The sequence below is a fragment of the Moschus berezovskii genome, chromosome 12 (assembly GCF_049115385.1).
Source record: "Moschus berezovskii isolate FMDL1 chromosome 12, NW_MosBer_1.0, whole genome shotgun sequence".
Lineage (NCBI taxonomy): Eukaryota > Metazoa > Chordata > Mammalia > Artiodactyla > Moschidae > Moschus > Moschus berezovskii.
In genome coordinates, this window is record NC_142471.1 from 43,766,676 (window position 1) to 43,790,075 (window position 23,400).

Genomic DNA, 23,400 nt, shown 5'->3' on the forward strand with positions numbered 1-23,400 from the left:
GAAGAAGGAAATCCTGACAAACGCTGCAACATGGACAAACCTTGATGTTTTGCCAAGTGAAATAAGTCAGTCCACTAAAACACCAATACTGCATGATTCCACTTATACTGAGCATAGTCAAATTCATAGAGACAGATAGTAGAATGGTGGTTGCCAGGGGCTGGAGGACAGTGGAATGGAGGGTTATTGTTTAATGGGTATAGAGTGTCTATTTTTGTGTATTGTGTTAGAGACTGTTCTAATTTCATTCTTTTACACGTTGCTGTTCAGTTTTCCCAGCACCACCTACTGAAGAGACTATCTTTTTCTTCATTGTATATTCTTGCCTCCTCTGTCGTAGATTAATCGACCACAGGCATGTGAGTTTATTTCTGGGTTTTCTCTCCTGTTCTTTTGATCTATATTTCTGTTTTTATGCCAGGACTATACTGCTTTGATTATTATAGTTTATAATATAGTCTGAAGTCAGGGAGTCTGATTCCTCCAGCTCTGTTTTTCTTTCTCAAGATTGCTTTGGCTATTCATGGTCTTTTGTGTCTCCATACACATTTTAGATTTTTTTGGTTCTACTTCTATTAAAAATGCCATTGGTAATTTGAAAGGGATTGCACTAAATCTCTAGATTGCCTTGGGTAAGTAAACTGTCACTGTTTGCAGATGACATATTATACATAGAAAATCCTAAAGATGCTGTCAGAAAATCATGAGAGCTCAATGAATTTGGAAAAGTTGCAAGATACAAAATTAATATACAGAAGTCTCTTGCATTCCCCTACACTAACAATGAAAGACCAGAAAGAGAAATTGAGGAAACAATCCCATGGTAAAACAATTTACCATCTCATCCAAGAGTAAAATACCTAGTGGTGGATTTACCTAAGGAGGCAAGACCTATACACTGAAAAATATAAGATGCCGATGGAAGATACTGAAGATGACACAGAGGGATGGAAAGATATACCGTGTTCTTGGTATACCAACACTGGAGGAATAAACATTGTCAAAATGACTGTACAAAGGAACCTACAGAAATAAACCTGAAATGGATCAAAGACCTAAATGGAAGACTGAACAAGATAAAACTCTTAGAGGAAAACATAGGCAGAATACTCTTTGACATAAATTGCAGCAGTATCTTTTATGATTCACCTCCTAGGGTAATGAAAACAAAGACAAAATAAACAAATGGGACCTCATTAAACTTAAAAGTTTCTGCACAGCAAAGGAAAAAATAAAATGAAAAAAACAATGGGAAAAAATATTTGCAAATGGAGTGACTGACAAGGGATTAATCTCAGAAATAGACAAATAGCTCATGCATCTCTGTGTCAAAAAAAAAAAACAACTAATCAAAAAATAGGGAGAAGACTTATTTCTCCAAGAAGACACACAGATGACCAAAAGGCATATGAAAAGATGATTAACATGACTAATTTCCAGAGAAATGCAAATCAAAACTACAGTGAGGTATCACTTCATACCCATCAGAATGGCTATTCTCAAGAAGTCGACAAACGATAAATGGTAGACAGGAAGTGGAGAAAAGGGAACCCTCCTACACTGTTGGAGGGGATGTAAATTAGTACAGCTACTATGGAGAACAGTATGTAGGTTCCTTAGAAAAGTAAAATTAGAGCTACCATATGATCCAACAGTTTCACTCCTCACCGTATATCTGGAGAAAATACATAATCTGAAAGGACACACACATACCCCAGTGTTCATGAAAGTGAAGTCACTCAGTCATGTCTGATTGTTTGCGACCCCGTGTACTATAGCTTAGTAGGCTCCTCCATCCATTGGATTTTCCAGGCAAGACTATTGGAGTGGGTTGCCACTTCCTTCTCCAAGGGACCTTTCCAACCCAGGAATCAAACCTGGGTCTCCCGCATTGCAGGCAGATAATTTACTGTCTGAGCCACCAGGGAAGCCCTCCAATGTTCACATCAGCGCTATTTGCAGTGGCAAAGACACAGAAGCAACCTAAACGTCCATCGTCAGGGGAATGAATGAAGATGTGGTATATATACACAATGAAATAATGTCATTTGCAGCAACATGAATAAACCTAGAGATTATCATACTAAGTGAAGCCAGAAAGAGATGATTACATATCAATATTATATCACTCAAATGTAGAATCTAGTTTAAAAAATAAAAAATGAGCTTATTTACAAAACAGAAACAGACTTAGAGATACTGAGAACAAACTTAAACAGTTACCAAAGGGGAAACATGGAGGGGAAGGATAAATCAGGGGCTTGGGATTAAAACACACACACTGCTATCACAACCAACAAGGACCTACTGTAGAGCACAGGGAATTCTACTCAGCATTCTGTGATAACCTATATGAGGAAAGAATCTGAAAAAGAGTGAATATATGTATATTATGGATATAAATCTGAATCACTTTGCTGTATACCTGAAACTGACACATTATAAATCAACTATATTCCAGTAAAATGAAAATTAGGAAAACAAAAGAACCCAGGCAGTCTGGCTCCAGGTCTGGAGAATATTCCGGGCCACATGGCTGCTCTCCGCCCTCCCCGAAGCATGGACACCTCTGTGATGCCATTACCCCACCGGTCTTGCTTCCCATGTTTCTCCTGTCTTCATCAGTGGCTCCCAAGGATGTGGTCATTTGAGCAACAGGCAGAGGTAAGCAGAGGCCAGAATACTGACAAGAAAGGAAAATCCAAAAAAAGGAAAAGCTGTCTGCCTTCTGGGATTTGGACAGCTCAGCTGCCCTTGCCCACTGGGGTGTAACCTGTAAACAGTGTTGAACACAGGGAGGGGCGAATGCTGTCCAAAGACTGGCCTGGGGGCTGCCTGGGGCAACCCTGAGGTACCCACCACCAACAGTGTTCTGGCCTCTCTGCCCAGTCCAAGAGAGGCCTAGGCTGGTCTGGGGACACAAGGACACTGCTCCTTCCACAACACACTTAGGGCTCAATCACATATGCCCAACAATGAGCTATATGGGTCCACAATGCTCCTGTTAGGCTAGGCAGATGTTTGAAACATTTTTAAATTCATTACTTTATACTTTATAAAAGATTCATATAAAAAAATCTGGACCATATAAAAGATTTTTTTTTCATATAAAAAATCTGGAAAAAATTCTTCTCTTTAAAGAATCCACAGATCTGGTGGTACCAGGCCAGAATTTCCAAACAGTCACACTGACGGAGTTCAGTGGCCCCTCTGTCTTTCTGGAGAAGGAAATGGCAGCCTACTCCAGTATTCTTGCCTGGAGAATCCCATGGACAGAGGAACCGGGATACAGTTCATGGGATCGCAAGAGTCAGACATGACTTAGCACTATCTTTCTTTTCTTTCTCTCCTGATAGCCCATGTATTTGCTAATTCTCCACAGTCCCCACCATCCCCTACTGCCTCACACCCAGTCCACATGTCACTCCTGCAGCTTTGCCAAACACGCACCTCTTTTTGATGGCACAGACCTCCCCACTGGGCACTGCGTCAGAATGAAGTAGGAGAGGGGCCCTGACTCACAGAAATGGGAAGTCAGGCCTGTTGCGACCAGGGGTATCGGCTAGGAACTCAAATAAGCAGGCACAGAACATACAGGGGGAACTGCCCTTGAGCAGAGGGTCCTCAGGAAGGGATGGAGCCAACCTGGCACTGCACCCTTGGCACCCACCTCCTACCTCCCTCCCTGCTCAGGCATATGCCCCTGTCCCTTTCACTTCTGCTTTACCCACTACTCGAGCATCTTGAATACATCTGCTCTCCTGCTGCCTGGCCTGTGCAGAGGAGGTCTCTTCCCTGTTCACTCTGTGCAAAATTCTGGTTAGCCCTTGAGATCAGTTGTTGCAGATCCTTTCTTCAGCATGACCACAGGGCTCTTGGGCTCCCTCTCTGGCCCTCTATCACAGACCATGCGAAGACACTTGCCTCTGCCTGGTTCCTCACTGGGAACCAACCCCTCTCCCCAGTTCCAGGCCAATGCTGGGCTTGGAGGGGAGGTCGAGTGCTAAATGAAGGAGGGTGAACACACAGCCCAGGACTGTCTACCATCCAGAGCCCATGCACTCAGCTTCCCACCCTTGGCTCACAGGTAACTAAAGGCCATAGTCAGGGAAGAGGGACACTGAGGAAAAGAACTCTAAAATTCTCTCTAGAGAGTCACAAAGCCTGGGTCAATCTATCTAGCCTCCTCTTGGCCCCAGCCCTTTCTGCTCTCCCATTTCCTGTTCCCAGGACATCTACTGTCCACCTGTCCACTGGTCCATCCATCCTTCCATCACTCTTGCGTTTGTGTCCCACCCTGTTCTAGGTCTTAGAGGGTCTCAGGTCTGTCCAGAGGACTGCTGCTGCTGCTAAGCTGCTAAGTCGCTTCAGTCATGTCCGACTCTGTGCAACTCTATAGACGGCAACCCACCAGGCTCTGCCGTCTCTGGGATTCTCCAGGCAAGAACACTGGAGTGGGTTGCCATTTCCTTCTCCAATGCATGAAAGTGAAAAGTGAAAGTGAAGTCGCTCAGTTGTGTCCGACTCTTCGCGACCCCATGGATTGCAGCCAACCAGGCTCCTCCATCCATGGGATTTTCCAGGCAAGAGTACTGGAGTGGGGTGCCATTGCCTTCTCCGGTCCAGAGGACTAGAAGCGTGTAAATACTACCACAGGCTCCTCTGCTGGAATCCCTTTTTGCCTCCCTCCTCCCCACCCAGGATAAAATTTAAACTTGGCAGGCAGATAGACAAGGGCCTGCCTACCTCTCCATCAGATTCTCAGGTGCAGAAGAGCCTGGGCCAGGCAGAGGGCAGCTGCTGCATGGCCAGCCCCGCTGTTTGCGCAGTCACACAGCTCCCATGTCTCCGAAGCCCTCTTTTGACATCATCTCAACCACCACCCGCCCCCCTCCCACCCTGGTGAAGCTTTCCAGACTACTCTTCCAGTGCCCTGAACAGGGTTATGGCTGTGGGAAGTCCACATGGTCCCAGGTGTTTCTAAACAGAGGTGATTTAGAGGAGAAGGGGACATCAGGACTGGGGTCTAAGAATGAGCAAGAGATAGCCAGGAAGGCAGGGGTTGGGGTCTGGGGGTATGCATGAGCAGAAATCCTCAAGGCAGACCTGGGGAGGGAGGTCTGATGAGGACCCTGGGGGTTGGAGGGTGAGTGTGAGCGAGTATGAGTGGAGGCTGGAAACATGGCAGTCCCAGGTCCTGAGAAGGAACATGACCCCTGGTGAGCACTGGACTGACCTCATACAGGGCTCAGGGGCTCTGAGAAATCACGAGACTCCCCCCGAGACCCTCCAAGTGCTGAGCCTGGTGAGAGTGCTAAGCTAAGGTTAGGGGTGGGGAACACAAGAGGCAGGTGATGCCCAAGACTGAAGGCCATAGAGACAAAGATTCTGAGGCTGCACGTGCACATCCTAAGCCAGTGCAGAGTGAAGTGGCCTCTCCCTTCCTAGACCTCAGTTTCTCCATCTATAAAATGGGGACAGTGACACTTGTCCTTAGGGGTGGCCCCAAGGCCCCGCCCCCAGGCAGCACCAGGCCTGGGGCTGACCCCACTTTGCCAGCAAGGCAGCATGGAGCCTCGCATCAGACCTTGTTCAGGCTTCAGGTGCAAGCTGCCCCCTTACCTTGAGGGCACATCTCCCTTGAGGGGATGATACTCCCGGAGTCCCATAGGGAAGGATGGTTCCAGCTCCACCTCCCAGGGCTTTGCTCCCACCTTCCTCCTGCTGGAGGCACCCTGCGCTCAGGCTACAGACCTGGCCTCCCTCAGCCAAGGACCTTCTCCACCACTCCCCTTCTCAGGGGCTCTTGGGCAGAGCCTGGCAGGGCCTGGGATGGCTGTGCTGAACTTCCTCAGCCCTCCTGGCATGTCTCATGGGGGAGCCTTGCCAAGAACCAGCTCTAATAGGTCTGTCAGATCCCTGGAAACCCAGCCAGCCAGCGTGCGGGTTCCTCGAGGTCCCAGCCCACGCTCTTTACAAAGCATCAGCTCTGCCACTGGAGAGGAAGCTGGCATGGACCTCTGGATGAACCTGCTGATGGGTTCAGAGCTGGGCTGGGTCTCCCCTCCTGCCAGCTGCTCCCTGGCAAAGCCTGGCCTTCACTCCCCTCTCCCCAGAATCCCATGCAGGGGCAGGAAGGCACAGGCCCAGCACTCAGCTGACTCAGATCCCTGACCTGGGTGACCTTGGGCACCTCCTCAACATCTCTGAGCCCGTCTCTGCCACGTCACAGGGCTGTCGGTAACTGTGGAAGAGCCTAATGCACTGGGCACATGGAAGCAGGTGTTTGATCAAAGTGGGCGTCTCCTGACCCAGGAGGGCCAGCCCAGGGCTGGGTGGGCTTCGCCTGCCCTGGGAGCCCAGCAGGAAAGGGAGACAGACGAGATTCCCTCTTGGAGCTGATCTCCAAGTGGAGACTGGCTCTCTCCAGTAAAGGGGAGAGGCATATAGCGTAGAGACGCAATGAAGAAAATAGTTATTAAATTCTCTCCAGAGATTCACAAACCCTTCCTGTTCTCTACTCCCCTGCCCAGGACACCTGCCATCCTCCCTGCATGCAGCCCATGGTGTGTAAATCCACTTTCCATCACTCCCACACTTGTGCCCATGCGCACTGCCCTCCTCCAGGTACTGTGTGCGTGCTCAGTCGTGTCTGACTCTTTGCGATAGCATGGACTGTAGCCGCCAGGCTTCTCTGTCCATGGAATTTTCCAGGCAAGATTACTGGAGTGGGTTGCCATTTCCTGCTCCAGGGGATCTTGCCCCAGGGATCGAAGCCGCCTCTCTTGTGTCTCCTGCGTTAGCAGGCAGATTCTTTATCACTGAGCCACCTGGGAAGCCGCCTTTAGCAGCCTCAAAGCTGCTCTGAACAGCTGTAACAAATTGGCTGGGCTGTAACCAAGTCTCAACAACCAACAGGCTGAAGATCAGCCAGGGGAGAGAAATACAACGAGAGGCTAACATCTTAGGGGGTTGTTCTGCCCAGGGCAAGCCCATCCTCAGGGCAGAAGTGACCTCCACTTTTCTGGTGTTAACCAGCCCCCAGGCATAGGGGACTACCTGAAGTCTGGAGAGGCAAACGTGGGCTGAACAGTGGACTTGAAGTTGGTAGCCGAGATTTGGCATCCTGCCTGGTTCCCTCGATAGTGGTGATCCTTTGCAAGTCCCCGTGCCCGGGAAGGCTAGGTTCTTCGTCCCTGCACTGGGGCTGCCCACCACCCAGGCGAGAGGTAGGAGGGAGCGTCCCAGCTCTGTCTCTTCCCCTCAACACGCGTGCTCGCTCCCCCAGCCCGGCGACCGGTTCCGCTGCTGCCCGCTACCCCCTCCCGCAACCGACCCGTCTCCCCGCTCCCAACCGGGCGCCCCGCGCCGCGCCGGCTCAACGTTGTCCGGGCACAAGCGCAGGATCTGGGTCCAAGCGCGCAGTCGGCCTGGGACGCAGCTTCCACTCGGCTTCGCGGGGCGCCCGTACCCCCTCCCGCGCTACCTGGGGCGGCCGGCGCGCAGCAGGCGGGCAGGCGGCAGGGCGGCCGCAGGCAGGCGCGGCACCCTGAGGAGGCCCGCGCGGCCGGCATCAGGCCCATGGCGCGCTCCGGCGCGGCGGCGCGGCGCGGCAGGAATGCCCGGCACGCGCGCAGGTAGCGTCTTGCCCGCCGCCCGCCCCGGGCCCGGACCCTGGAGCGAGAGAGGGAGGGCCCGGGACCTGCGAGCTTCTGAAACGCTGCTCCTGGAGTTCAGACTTCTGACCCGCTTCTTCCTAACGCTCGATGTTACAGCACCGTAGGAATACTTGCAACTCCCAATGATCCGCCCCTTCTTCCTAGAGGACTCGCTTTAGGAGCTTCCGCTCCCAGCAGAATGGAAGGCAGGTGTTCCAGGTGGAGGCAACGGAGGCTCAGGGAGGTCAGGTGACTCGGTTTGGGTCAAGCAGCGGGATGAATGCTGAGCCTGATCTATAGCAGGGCTGCCGACCGCGGAGATGGTGTTCTGGGTTCCAGCCCTCTGCCCTGCCGAGGGGCCAGCGCCCCAGTGCCACGGAGGGTGCTTAGGACTTGAGTTAGGCGTCCTGTGCAGTCCGGAGCGGTATGAGTATTAATGTCCCCATTTTACAGATGAGACAGCTGAAGCTCAGACAAGTTATGTAATTTTCCTAAGGTCATACCACTAGTGAGTGACAGATCTTCAATTCAAACCTATACTGTCTTTCTGCAAAGCCTGTGAACCCAGCGAAAAAAGCCCACAATCCCACACTTCCAAGGGTGCAAAGTGTGAGAACCGACATGGGTGCACAGTCTTCACCAGGAGGGAAGGCATTCACCAGGAGGGGAGGTGGACAGAGAAGCAAAGCTGGGGCCCTGAAACACCAGAAGAAGGAATGGAGATCCCCAGGGGTCTAGGGAGCCCTCGGGGTGGAAGGGGTGGGGGCTCATCTGAAATAAATTTGTGTTATTTTAAACTGCTAAATTTGTGACAGCAGCAATTGGAAACTACCACAATGGATTTTTTTTTGCATTAATTTTCATTCTAAAAAATTACAATAAAATATTCATTTTGATCGGAGTTTTTTGGTGTCCCAGGCCAGTGAGGCCCACTAGTCCTGGTCCTGACACTAATGTGGGGGTTCGGGCTGAAGTCCTCCCAAGCGCTAGGAATGTGTGGGAGGGGTTCGCTCAGTGTTCTTCCCTCCCAGAGTCCAGCAGCTCCGAGCCCTGGGGCTGGATGCTGGTCAACATGAAGGTGGGAAGGGCGATTCATGGGGACAGGGGGCCACAAGTCAAGGAATATCCTGCCCTAAATCTGCCCCCAAAAGCCTGGGGCTCCCAGGGCCCACAGTCCGCAAGGTCTGATCAGCTCTGTCCACATTAAAGAGAGAGGTCCAGGGATTTCCCTGGTGTTCCAATGATTAAGACTCTGCCTTTCAGTGCAGCAGATGAGGGCTCAATCCTTTGTCGAGGAACTAAGATCCCATATGCCTCGAGGCAACTAAGCCCAAATGCCACAACTAAGTCCTGATGCACCTAAATAAATTAATTAGTGTAAAATATAAAGAGAAGGGTCCCCGGGCTCCGTGGAGGCACCTGCTCCAGGAGCAGGGGGCCCTACCAGTTAGGCTGACTGGCCCTGGTGCTGACTTGCTTTCTCTTTTCTGAGCCCGGTGTCCCACCTGTGTGGTCAGAGTTAGACTGGCCAATCTCTAGAAAACCCCTTCACCTAACTTCCCTGTGCCTCCGCCCCCCACATTTCCAGGTGGACGGAGGTCTGCAGCTTCCTCCTGTTTAAAAGGCTCTGGACTCTGGTGAGCACTGCCATAATAAACTCTAGGATAAGCCCTGGCTAGCTCAACACCCATGCCACCTCGTGGGGCTCTTTTTATCCATGAGGCCTGGAGTGAGGGGTGGGTGTGCAAAGACAGTTATGACGCTTTCCTCTTGGGCCAGGACCAGGGAGCTGAAAGGCTCGGGGTGGGAGTCCTGTCCTCTCACATGAACAACTGGTGACAGGTGGCCTCTTGAGCTGGGGTGGCTCTCATTTCTGGGCAGGGTCCAGTCCCTTGGGGACTACCTCTGTCCTCAGTCTTACCTCCCTTTCCTGTCCCCACACCACTTTTAAGACAAGGCAGATCCAGAGGCTATGGTGCCTGGCAACAGAGCATCTTTGGATGGGCTCAACCTGAAGGCCGGCTGTGCCTGCTCTCAACCCTGCTGTGTACTGTTAAGGCAAGTTGCTGAACCTCTCTGGGGCACCGTCCCTCTCTATTACCTAATTTTGATACAGTAAACCCCTGTCAAAAGTAGCAAATGGCAAGCATGAGATCACTTCCTCTTTCCTCAGACTGACCTGGAAGACCAAGGCTGTCTGGGATGAAACTGAGAGCCAGTGAACCCGACCACAGGACACCCTGAGCAGTCCTGGCATCTGGCTCTTCCAGAACCAGCATCCAGCCCCAGGGCTCGGAGGTCCAGCAGACCTGGGTTACATTGCTGGCCTCCTGCTTACTCCTGTGGGACCTGGACAGATTACTTGAGCCTCCCTGCTGATCAGTCTCCTCACCTTAAAAGGTGCTATAATGGGACTGATTCCAAAGGGCCCCTGTGAGGGTCAGTTGGGGTTGCAGAGCCTACCCATGCTGAATAAACACTCGCTGTTCTGGAGAGTGGCCCAACTTCTCCCCTTGTGGCTGGCGGTCACCAGGACATCACACAGTGTTGCTGGCAACACTCTTCACTGGCCTCAGCTTAGCAATGACCATTACAAGCTCTTTTCCAGCCCTGGGATCCGAGCTCTTCTTAGCACACACAGGAAGCCAAGCAGGCCCAGTTGCAGGGGCATTTCCACCACAGTTGCTGGAAGGGAAGGGGGGCTCAGTGAGCCAGCAACGTGGGCAAAGGGCAGTTAGTTGAGCAGTTAGCATCCTGAGTATCACAGGAAGCAGTGGTGAGCAGCCCCTTATAAATCACCCTTGCTGGCTTGCCAGGCTCTCCCAAGATAAGACAGCAGCTCCTCCACCTTGTTCCCCTGGTAAACCGCCCCAGGCTCCCTGGCTGCAGATCAGTGGGGTCTGCGATTGGGGGCTATTTCCCCTGTGGGGATCTAAGATTGCAGACTCCTGGGGCACTGCAGGTGAGAAGCCTTGAGGGCTGCAGGAGAAGGAGGCCAAAGGGTGCTGTGTACTGACCCTTATACTTGTAAGAGGACTGATCGGGCCTCTGTGAGCTTGGGGCTGGATGGGGTTCAAGGCCTGTGGGGGTGATTCCTCTTCCACTTGATATGTGGTCCCTCGGGGCCCATCAGAATGGGCCTGGGGTACCAGAATCAGGCTCAAGTGCCCCCTTCTGCTGGTGCAGTGACTGAAGCCCAGGTCAGCAACAGCTGCATCTTTCTCCTTTTGGAAAGGCTGCCAGGAAAGGCCCAGGCCCACTGGTTTGGTGGGTTAACATTCAGCAGAAATGGAGATAAGATGTTCTCTTCCTGAATCTCCTGGAGAGCTGGGATCTGGAGTTAGTAGTGCTGGGCAGAAGGCTCCACCACTGCCAGCCTGGGCTGGGGCCAGTAACCTTTCATCTTCAATCTGTGCCTTGAGGGCTTCCATTTGGAGATATCATTCCAGCAAATAATGACCACAACCAGCTGGCCTAACAGGCATGCTTTGTGTCTCTCCAAGTTGTCCTGAGGCTGGATTTTCTCCATGTCAAGTGCCCCGTGGCCTCTGGGAGCTGCCTTTGTCCCCCTCCTTCCCTCCATGATTTCTGAGGAATCTAGGACAGGACTGTCAGCTCTAGGGGGAGGGGAAGGGGAAAGTCTGCAGAGGCCTGTGAGAGTCACATACACATCGGGGTGGGGCCGGCATGGGGAGCACAGGTCTGATGGCTACGGCAGGCCTGCTGCCTGGCCCCTCGTGCCCCTCCCCAGTATGGAGCTGTCACTCTGGACAAGGACACCATTTCCAGGACTGCTGCTCTGTGCTGCAGCCTATAAGGTTGAGACAGTTTCTGGGCGTTGCTTTGCAGTGCCCACTGGGTAGGGGGGATAGTTACTATGTTCCTAGTTGCTGAGCTGCGAACCCTGGGCCTCAGACTTCTGCTTCCAACTGCCCACTCAGGATGCCTGCAGTGGGCAGTAGTGTAATGACTAACAGGCACTGCAGACTCCCCTGTGCCCAAATGGAGCTGTGGTCTTGCTGCATTGTCCCAAACCTGCTCAAGGCTGCCTTCCTCGCTTGCTTAATTCCAGTTCTTTCTTGCCACTTGATCAGACCCCTGGGTGTTCACCTTCACTGCTCCTTTTCTCTCAAACCCACATCCAGGAGATCTTGTAGGTCCTATTTTCAAAACAGATTTGGAATCTGCTCAGCTTCACCACCACCCACCATAGGGGAAGTACTCTTGCTTATTGCCTCCATTACTGCAAGTAGTCCCCTGGCTTCCCCTTGACCCATTGTGGCCAGCAATCAGAGCTGCCCTTTTAACTATTTATCAGATCATGTCCTTCCTCTGCCATCAGGCTCCTTTCATCCTCCCTGTCCCTCAATCCTTCAGCCCACCTGCCTGCGCATGGGTTCAAGATCACATCAGCACTCTCTGCTGTTGCCTGGGTCTGACACCCACCCACCCTCCATCCTCCTGGCTCACTTTCACAACTTCTTCAAGGCTTTGGGAGTCACTCTCTCGTTAGGTCCACTCTCACCATTGTGTTTTGTTGTTGTTTAGTTGCTCAGTTGTCTGAGTCTTTGTGACCCCATGAACCACAGCACGCCAGGCTTCCCTGTCCATCACCAGCTCCTGGAGTCCACCCAAACTCATGTCCATTGAGTCGGTGATACGATCCAACCATCTCATCCTCTGTCATCCCTCCTGCCTTCACTCTTTCCCAGCATCAGGGTCTTTTCCAATGAGTCAGTTCTTCACATCAGGTGGCAAAATGGCTCTATTTTTTTCTTACTGTAACACTCACTACCTTCTAACACAGTAGTTCTAAAAATGTGGGCCCTAGACCGGCAGCATCAGCATCATCTGGGAACTTGTTAGAAACAAATTTTAGCGACTTAGAAATGGGTTCCAACTCTCATCTCACTTTACAAGCCTTCTCCTGGATGGTTCCAATGAGAACAATTGTCCTATGCCCTGGAGAGCATAGAATGGAACCTACATCTGATCCCTGCTGGGTGCCCGGCCTGCACGTGGCAGATGCTCTGTGTTGAATAAATAGAACTCCTCAGTACTGAGACTGCCAGGCACTTTGTATCCATTTTCTCTGTTAATTCTTATGACAATTCTGCAAAGGAGATGTTCTTTTTCCCATTTTGCAAACAAGAACACAGAGAGAGTAAGTGGCATACCCAGGGTCACACAGCAAGCAAAGGGCAGAGCCAGATCACATGCAGAGCACAGCCTGATGCCAGGACCTGTGCTCACTCTGCCTCCTTCAATATTTCAGCACGAAAGACTTTGCTAAAAAGCACTTTCCTAAGCACATAAGGCACCCTTTCAAGCACTTACTGGCTCTCTCCAGATAACCAGGCAAGATAGGACTCACCCACGAGCACTCACCAGATGCTGGGTGATTCTGGTTCTCCATGCCTCCTTTCTCTCCCCTTTTACAGAGAGCTAGCTAGGAGGTCGGAGAAGGCAATGGCAAGCCACTCTAGTACTATTGCCTAGAAAACCCCATGGATGGAGGAGCCTGGTAGGCTGCAGTCCATGGGGTCGCTAAGGGTCGGACATGACTGAGCGACTTCACTTTCACTTTTCACTTTCACACATTGGAGAAGGAAATGGCAACCCACTCCTGTGTTCTTGGCTGGAGAATCCCAGGGACGGGGGATCCTGGTGGGCTTCTGTCAAGGGGTCACACAGAGTCGGACACGACTGAAGTGACTTAGCAGCAGCAGCTAGGAGGTACTGCCAACAGGGCCTCTTGAGGGGCCATGTTCCTAGAGCTGGGCCTGGAAGTCCATAGATTCACTGGGGAGTAGGGCCCTCTTCACACTATCAAGTCTTCTGATCCATGAATATGGGCTACCTTTCCCTTTATTTAGGTCTTCAATTTCTTTCAAGAATGTCATTTTCAGAGTACTAAGTTTTGTACTTCTTTTGTTAAGTTTATTTGTTAAATTTGTTTTTCCAGTGGTCATGTATGGATGTGAGAGTTGGACTGTGAAGAAAGCTAATCGCTGAAGAATTGATGCTTTTGAACTCTCGTGTTGGAGAAGACTCTTGAGAGTCCCTTGGACTGCAAGGAGATCCAACCAGTCCATTCTAAAGGAGATTAGTCCTGGATGTTCATTGGAAGGACTGATGCTAAAACTGAAATTCCAATACTTTGGCCACCTCATGCGACGAGTTGACTCATTGGAAAAGACTCTGATGCTGGGAGGGATTGAGGGCAGGAGGAGGAGGGGACGACAGAGAATGAGAGGGCTGGACGGCATCACCAACTCGATGGACATGAGTTTGAGTGAACTCCGGGAGTTGGTGATGGACAGGGAGGCATGGGGTGCTGTGATTCATGGGGTCGCAAAGAGTTGGACACGACTGAGCGACTGAACTTAACGGAACTGATTCCTTAGTATTTTGTCTTTTGGATGCTATTATAAATGAAGTTTTCTTAATTTAATTTTCAATTTTCTCAGTGCGACTGTATAGAAATACAGCTTACTTGACTTTGTATCTTGCAATCTTGCTGAATTTTTTATTAGATCTAAAATAGATTTCTTAAATTTTTCTATATATGAGATTATGCCATCTGCAAATGGATTACTTGTTTCTCCTTCCTAATCTGGATGCATTTTATTTCATTTTCTTGCCTAAATGCTCAGCTTGAATGTCTCGTACAATGTTGAACAGAAGTGGTAAAAGCAAGAATCCTGTCTTGTTCAGGTAAAGCATCCAGCTTTATCCATTAAGCATGATGTTATCTGCAAGTTTTTTATAGATGCCCTTTAGCAGGTTGAGAAAATTCCTTTCCATCTCTAGACAGTTGAGTGTATTTATCATAAAATGATGCTGGATTTTATCAAATGCCTTTTTTGAGTTGATTGAGATGATCATGTGGTTTTTGTCCTTTATTCTACTGATGCATCACATTAATTAATTTTCAGATGTTAAACCACTCTTGCATTCCTATGATAAATCTCATTTGGTCATCATGTGTAATCCTTTTATAAGATGCTGGATTCAATTACTTTTGTATTTTGTTGAGGAATTTTCCATCTTTATCCACAAGACACTGGTGCTCCAGCAATTCTTCTCACCCTCACTTGCACCATCATTGCTGTTTTGTCTCCCAACTTAAAAAAACAAAACTCTCTCTTTACCTGACTCCCCACTTCAGCTACTGTCCCATTTCTCTGTTTCCCTTTACAGCAAACTTCTTGAAAGAGTTGGCTATGCTCACACTTCAATTCCCCTCCTCTCATCCTTTCTCATACCCACTATCATCTGGCTTTACCCCCCAGGACTCCACCAATACCACCCTTGTCCGAATCACCAGGGAACTGTGCTCACCACCTGTTCTCTCCTGGTCGATCTATCAGCAGTTCATAGACACTTCTTCCTTAGGTGGTCTCTTCACTCAGCTCAGGAACCACAGTCACTCCTGGCTCTCCTCAGCCCCCATGCTGACCCCTCCTCTGCTTCCTGTCCTCCTACTTGAGGGCAGCTCAGGGCTCAGCCCAGGTCCTCTGCTGTCCCTTCACTAGCTTCGTGATGTCTCACCCAGACTCATGGCTTCAAAACCCCATCTATGTGTCAGTTCAGTTCAGTCGCTCAGTCGTGTCTGACTCCTTGCAACCCCATGAATCACAGCACGCCAGGCCTCCCTGTCCATCACCAACTCCCGAAGTCCACTCAAATTCATGTCCATTGAGTTGGTGATGCCATCCAGCCATCTCATTCTCTGTCGTCCCCTTCTCCTCCTGCCCTCAATCCCTCCCAGGATCAGAGTCTTTTCCAGTGAGTCAACTCGTCGCATGAGGTGGCCAAAGTCTATGTGTCAATGGCTCCCAAATTCCCTTTCCAACCCAATCCTCTCTTCTGGCCTCTAGCCTTAACTGTCAAACTGCCTACTTGATACCTAAACTTGAGCCTCTAACAGGTACCCCAGACTAAGTCCAAAGTGAACGCTATTTTCCTTCCAAACAACTGCACGTTCTCTTTTCTCTCTTGTCTCAGTTAATGACTAATCCATGCTTCCAGTTGGCTTAGATCAAAACACCTTGGAATTCCCTTTGACTTCTCTCATTCTCTTACCCCTTTCACCCTTTCCAGTAAGGGAAGTACTATTGGCTCTACCTTTAAATTATGTCAAGAACTCCATCATTCCTCATCACCAGTGCCATCTGGAGCCAAGCCACCACCATCTCTCACCTGCATGATTGTATAATGAGCTCCTAACTGGTCTCCCTGTTTCTGTCTTTGCTTCTTTCATCCATCCTCGACACAGCAGCCAGGGGGATCCTGTTGGACCCTGAGTCAGATTCGGCCACTGCTCTGTTCAAGACCCGCCGATGGCACCACGTCATCACTGTGACAAGGCCGTCCTGATTGCCAGCCTCGACCTCCTCTCTCCCGCTTCACAGACTGCTGTAGTCACACTGGCTTCCTTACTGCTCTTCCAGCATGGACACCCCTGCCTCTACTTTCAGAACTCTCTGCCCAGATACACGTGTAATCACCCTTTCATCTCTTTTAGTCAAATGTCACTATACACTGAGCCCTCCATCACTCCCACTTGCCCTCCCCGTCCCTACTTGCTTGCTGTCTGTTTTCCTTCCTAGAATGTGTGCTCCACAAGGGCAGGGACCTTGTCTGTCCCACTCATTGCTGTGACTCCAGCCCCTAGAATATGTCCTCCAATGAAAGACTGGCTGGTTGAATGAATGAATGCCCAGACAAGAGGCAATCTGTCAGGGCCACTCCTGGGCAGGCCATCAGCAGTAACCAGCTCCCCGGACCCACTGGCCAGCCCCATTTTCTCTTTGGGGCAGCCGGGCTCTCCCCTGCCTTCAGTGGGCATGTTGCCCATTTGTGCCTGTCAGAGGTGGTTGCTTTCTGCCAGAACAAACATGCTTGAAAGGGTTCACAGGCTCCGTTATTAAACAGTGAAAAAAGGGCTGATCCCCTAAGCCTCCTTTGCAGGGGAACCCAGGCTAATAACAGCTTTGCCAGGAAACCTGCAGAGGCGGATGAAGCCCCCCCTTAGAGAGCCCACACTTGCCTGGACATGTCTGTCACCGCTAACCCCTGGGATTTCTGCGTTTCCTCTATACTTCTGGTCGAAAGGAGATAAGCGCCTTTGATGGTGGTTCCTGTTTAAATTCTTGTGAGTTCTTCGGCACACAGTGCCCTGCCTGAGAAGTCTGTAAACGCTGGGGAAGAAGGCTGGGGGAGGGCAAGTCTGGACTCTGTGTGGGATTCTGCAAATGGCCCCCATTTGGCAAGCACAGAGACAGACAGACAAGCGCGTGTGTACAGGGAGTCAACACACCCTGAGTGCAGGTAGATCATGTGTGACCTGACAGTGCCCTGATGGGCTGGGACAAAGCACAGCTTTAGAGGTCAGAACAACTGCCTCTGTTTCTCAGTTCTGCTCCTGACCAGTTCTGTCATCTTGGGCAAGTTATTTAGCCTCTTTGACCTTTAGTTTCTCTCCTTTCTTTGTTCTAGTTAGTTTTTGATTTTTTAATATAGTGAAATATGCAGACGTTCAAAAGATATTTAAAGCACATATCCACAGAGATGCATGGTATTAAAAATGCACACCTGTGTAACTAGGCCTGCTATCCTGACTTTACAGCATTCATCTCTTTGTTTTACTTCATATTTTTTGCTGCCTAATTATTTGACCATAAATAGTATAGGTTCCCTCTGCTCTTTTCTAAAAATTTTTATTTTTATTATGCCCCAAGGCATGTGGGATCTTGGTTCCCCAAGCAGGGATTGAACCTGTGTGGAAGCTCTGGATAGCCAGGGAAGTTCCATCTTTCTGCCCTATTTTTGACTTTATATAAATGGAATTGCTGCCCGAGTCTCACAGTATGACTTTATATAAATGGAATTCCTGCCCGAGTCTCACACCATGACTTTATATAAGTGGAATTCCTGTCCTAGTCTCACAGTGTTTTTAGGGTTCATGCATATTGTTGGCTGGAGCTGTAGTTCATTCATTCTCACTGCTGTAGAGTTTTCTGTTGTAACAATGAATCGTCTATTTCTCCATTGCATTGCTGCTAAACACGTGGTGCTTTCTATAACTCATTTAAAGAGCCTCTTGGTATCCAAGATCATGGCAATGTTCTCCTTTTCCTAGTGCTCAAAGGTGCCACCTTAAAGTCCAGCTGCATAGGCGTCTTCTCTGGGTTCTCTTCTCCTCTACTGGGTCACTTTCAACTACCTTGCACCAAAAGGAACCTGTAGAGGCTGCAGAAGTTCCTGGGTGGGCTTGAGTATTCCCAGGCCATTAAACTGGGGCTGTGGGTCAAAGATGCCATGATCACCAGGGGGCATGGAGGCCATGGCTAACAGGGTGGGGCCACTTAGGAAGCCCCCAAGGTGAGCTTCTGCCCTGGCCTGGATGGCGCGTCAGTCAAATACCATGCAACATGGAGAGAGAGGATGTTCATGGCTCATGTGGTTAGGACACGGCTGGTCCTGTCTCCATGCTCAGTGGCAAGTTGGTGGCCCCAGCCCAGCCGACATGGTGATCCTTTCTAAAAGCCCTTTCCACAATGACTGCACAGGGACACTGACCTGCAGAGATGGCACCTGCGCAGCTGGGCATCACCATTGCCTTCTGTGCCCCATGTTCAGACCTTCAGCGCACCCTGCAGCCCATCTTCAGGATAGGTCTCAGCTGACCGTTCTCCATGACTCCCCCATTCCCACTCATGCCCAGGCCCCGCATCCTTGTCAGATGAGAGTCTCAGCCTTGTCTTTCCATGGCCCACCCCTCACACGGCACCCAGAGGGCTCTTATAAGTCAAATAGTGTCTGTCTCCTGTTCAGAGCTCTCCCTGGTGTCCCATCAATTTAGAAGGAAATCTGAAATCCCCACTATATCCCCAAGGCTTCAGGTCCTCCATCTTTCCATCCTCACTCCTTCAGGCCCTCTGATCTTCCTGAGAGTCCTCGTATTTCCATGGTCCTTTCCCAACCCTTTGCACTCACTGGTCCCTCTGCCTGCATCTCTTTTCCATATCCTCAGCTTTCCTGGCTTTCTCGACTTCACTAAGTTGGCTTTACAGACAACACTTGACGTAGTACCCCCTCCATCCTTCCATGTGGTTCTACTTGGCTCCCTTCATTTCTCTCCAATGGACATCATGAGTCACCTTTATTTGCCTATTGTCTGTCTCTCCCAGGATAAGGGAAGGGGGAGGGGAGGGTAGAAGCATTCTCTGGTTTAATTCTTAGCACCTAGAATACCACTCCATACATAGAAGCTGCTAAGTCACTTCAGTCATGTTCAACTCTGTGAGATCCCATAGATGGCAGCCCACCAGGCTCCCCCGTCCCTAGGATTCTCCAGGCAAGAACACTGGAGTGGGTTGCCATTTCCTTCTCCAATGTGTGAAAGTGAAAAGTGAAAGTGAGGTCGCTCAGTCGTGTCCGACCCTCAGCGACCCCATGGACTGCAGCCTACCAGGCTCCTCCGTCCATGGGATTTTCCAGGCAGGAGTACTGGAGTGGGGTGCCAGTGCCTTCTCCACCATACATTGCAGGCACCCAATAAAAGTGTAGAATAAAGGAGCAGGTGAGTAAATGGCAACCTTTGTTTTCAGGTCAGGTCCAGGGCTGTGCAGGCCATGCAGGGGCCACAAGTCACAGCAGAGCAAAGGACTTGGTACTTCACCATCCAATGTGACCCTGAGTGCCTACTTCTGGCCTCAGACACACCCAACACTCAGCAAGGATCTGGACACAGAGGCAAATGCACACAAACCACAGGACTTTCGGGTCAGAAGAGGGCATGTTTTTGAAAAGTGGCCCAAGTCTCCGCTGCCAGGACCTGCTTGGAACACCAAGGGGTGACTCCTGAGGGCCGGCAGCAGAAAAGGACAACACCGCCTGTCTGTCTGCTGCCGCAGGAAGCATGGGATTCAGCCACCAAGTCCTGAGAGAGAGGGATCTTGCAGGCTCAGTGTGGGGCGGAGGGGCGTGATTACCTGAAGGCAAGGGTTCTAGAGGGTGAGCATGCGCGCGACGGGCAGTACCTCGGCCAAACGGGGCCCAGATGACCCGGCGGATGGCCTGCACCCAGTCTTCCATGTCCCGCTGGGAGCTGGCCATGAGCAGGAGCGCCTCGGGGTTGGCCGGCACCTTCTCCCGCTCCCCGGCACCACCTGCAAGACAGAGAGAACAGGCTTACTGCAGGCACCGGGCAGACACGGGTGCCTCCCCCACAGGGCTCTCTTCGGCCCAACACCAGTTGGCTTTCATTCCCTGGGGTGTGAGGCGGCTGTCTCTCCAAACCATTCAGCAGCAGCTGCGCTTTCTGATTCTACATTTGCACATCTTCACACCTCGCACATCTGTCTTTGGGGCCCTCTTGGGTTTCTCCCTTAGCCTTCTTGGTTATTTTTCCCTATTATTAAAATCATCCTGGGGTGCTACTAGGAAAAAGCATGCAGATTTGACAGCAATTCAGAGAAGTTCAGACGCCAGAGGAACTTCAGTACATATTTTGTTTAAATCAACTTTACACATCTTCCAGTTCAGTTCAGTTCAGTCGCTCAGTCGTGTCCACCAGGACTCCCTGTCCATCACCAACACCCAGAGTTCACTCAAACTCATGTCCATCAAGTCGGTGATGCCATCCAGCCATCTCATTCTCTGTCGTCCCCTTCTCCTCCCGCCCCCAACCTTCCCAGCATCAGTCTTTTCCAGTGAGTCAACTCGTCACATGAGGTGGCCAAAGTATTGCAGTTTCAGCTTTAGCATCAGTCCTTCCAATGAACACCCAGGATTGATCTCCTTTAGAATGAACTGGTTGGATCTCCTTGCAGTCCAAGGGACTCTCAAGAGTCTTCTCCAGCACCACAGTTTAAAAGCATCAATTCTTCGGCGATCAGCTTTCTTTAACAGTCAGCTAAATGTCACTATGTGCTTTTAACATGGGCTCTGACATCACTGTCTGCTCTCTCATCCCTGAAAACAAAGCCTGATTCTTAATATGTATTAAAATTACAGAGGGAATTCTCTGGCGGTCCAGTGGTTAGAATTTTGCATTTTCACTGACAGGTCTCTGGGTTTAATTCCCATTAAGAGAAATAACATCCTGTAAGCCGTGCCGTGCAGATTAAAAAAAAAAATTTTTTTTAAGTTACTTAGACGATATTAAACCAGGATGGAGCAAATACTCCAGAATTCTCCACCTGTCCCCACTCACAGCTAGATACTGGATTATTATCCAAAGGCAGAAAGATAGGAATGCCCAGACAGTTTTTGATGAATTGACTTTTTGTACAGTAGCTCCAGAGATCCTTGAGTTTTCATGTGCAAATGAATTAATTTTGGAGATATATCCAAAACAATTTATACTGAACTGAGGTCTATAAAGTCAGGCAATTTAAGGGATTTTCAAGAATAATATTATCTCTATGGCCCGTCGCATAACATAACTCACCATTACTTGCTAAGGTCCCAGAATCTCAGAACCTAAGTGGGTTTATCTGCTGATGGGGTGAGTCCCAGACATCCCTATTCCCAAGGGAGTGGGATGACAAGAGAGCTGTGAGACCCAGGCCATTCCTTACTGGAACCCGCAGCCCAGTGATGGAGACCAGACAGGAGTAAGTGAAGCAGAGCATGTATGACTCTCCTGATGAACAAAGCTGACACACATCTGTCCTTCTAGGATTCTTTAATCTTCACAATGACCCTGAGTGAGGTACTGTTACTATTTTCATTTGACAGGCAAGGAAACTGAAGCATAGAGTAACTCAGGAGCTTGTCTGAATTCACACAGCTAACACATGGCCCAGCCAGTCCATCCTAAAGGAGATCAGTGCTGAGTGTTCATTGGAAGGACTGACGCTGAAGCTGAAACTCCAATACTTTGGCCACCTCATGCGAAAAACTGACTCATTTGAAAAGACCCTGATGCTGGGAAAGATTGAAGGCAGGAGGAGAAGGGGATGACAGAGGATGAGATGGTTGGATGGCATCACCGACTCAATGGACATGAGTTTGAGTAGGCTCCGGAGTCAGTGATGGACAGGGAAGCCTGGGGTAGTCCATGGGGTTGCAAAGGGTCGGACATGACTGACTGAACTGAATGAACTGAACTGAACTGAATACATGGAGGCTCCAGGCTCTGATCCAGCCCATGCTCCTGTCGTTTCCCCATGAATGAGGCAGCCCACTGGGGTCAGGCTGACAGTGGCCAGAGCAAGGCCACTAAGGGCTGGGGAAACCGAGGGGGCTGCTCTGAGGGCTGGAGCATGGGATGAGATGCATCCTTGCTGAGGCAACACCACACGTGAGGCCTGGAGGCGGGGTAATGGGAAAGCGGGCTGAAGGGGCCTGTGGAGCCTAAAGCTCAGGAGAGTGGTGAGCCAGGGTCCTAGGATGCTTTCTGAGCCCTTCAGGACACACACAGGAGTCCGACTCCTTTGGACCCAGGCAGCAATGCAGAGGCAGAGAGGAAGGGAGCTTGAAGCAGAGACAGCAGAGCCTGGAGCCCAAGAGACAGTGGGGGCCAATGGAAAACAAAGACTGTAGGCATGGCTGGGGCAGCTCTGTGGTCATTCACAGGGCAAGGGCACCACCAATGAGAAGGGGATGGCTCTGCATCTTTAGGACTCAACACAACACGGACTATGAGGCAGGGCTGGCTGAGTGTGGGGACAGGGAGTGAGGTGCCACCAAGAATTTTTCCATGTATGCTTTTCTGGAGAAACATCCCAAAATAACTCAGAAGAAAAGGACCCGGAGATCGACGGCTCCAAGAATTTGTTGTGTTTACTTGTTTGTCCTAAATGAATACTCTAGTTTGTATATAACTGGAATTTCTCATTTTTTCAATTCTGTTTTTCCTAAAGAGGGTGACCCACGTCAAATAAGCTCAAAACCTGGCTCTGCCCTACCCGCAGGTTGACAGATGGTCTCATGTCCAGCTGTGCCTCTGCCTAAGCTCCTGCTCTCCTGGTGCTCTAAGCCTGCAGGTTTAACTTTTCAAGTATTTTTCATGTGTGTATATTTATCTATGTGTATTTTTATATAGTATATTTAACTTTTTAAGAAATTGCCATCATCTGTTCTCCAAAGTGATTGCACTACTTTATGCTGCCACCAGCAATATATGAGGGTTCCAGTTTCTCCACTTTCTCACCAACATTTGGGGCAGCTGGTCTCTTTACTTCTAGTCATTATAATGGGTGTGCAGGGGTACAGTATCATGTTTGAATTTGCATTTTCCAAATGACTATTGATGCTGAGTATCTTTTTATGTACTTAATTGCCATCCATGTGTCTTGGTGAAATATCTGTTGAAATCTTTTATCCACTTGAAAAATATTTATTTTTATTTATTTGGCTGAGGCAGGTCCTAGTTGCGGCCTGCGGGATCTGGTTCTCTGAACAGGGATCGAACCCAGGCACCCTACATTAGGAGCTCAGAGTCTTTAGCCACTGAACCACCAGGGAAGTCCCTGTCCATTTTAAAAATCGGCCATTCATTTTTCATTATTGAGTTTTGAGAGTTCTTTACATCTTCTGGGTAAAACCTCTTTATCAGATATATGCTATGCAAATATCTCTCCCAGTCTGTACCTTTTCATTCTATTAACAGTGTGTTTGCAAGGGCAGAAGTGTTTAATTTGGATAAAGCTCTCTGATCAATTTTTTCTGGTTGTGTATCTAAGAAAATTTTGTTTAACCCAAGGTTGTAAGTTTTCTTCTAGAT

The 23,400-nt window shown here is 49.8% G+C and overlaps 1 protein-coding gene across 6 annotated transcripts in view; it reads right to left on the bottom strand.

Annotated features, from left to right (window-relative positions):
• ARHGAP22 (Rho GTPase activating protein 22) overlaps positions 1-23,400 on the bottom strand; it is a 182,389-nt gene that overhangs the window by 14,917 nt on the left and 144,072 nt on the right. For 5 of the 6 annotated variants that reach the window (XM_088842085.1, XM_088842086.1, XM_055425270.2 and 2 more), the window contains one exon: positions 19,661-19,837. In XM_088842085.1, coding sequence (XP_088698211.1) covers positions 19,661-19,837 — 177 coding nt within the window. The remainder of the gene's footprint in view (positions 1-19,660; positions 19,838-23,400) is intronic. The other variant, XM_088842087.1, reaches the window with a different exon arrangement.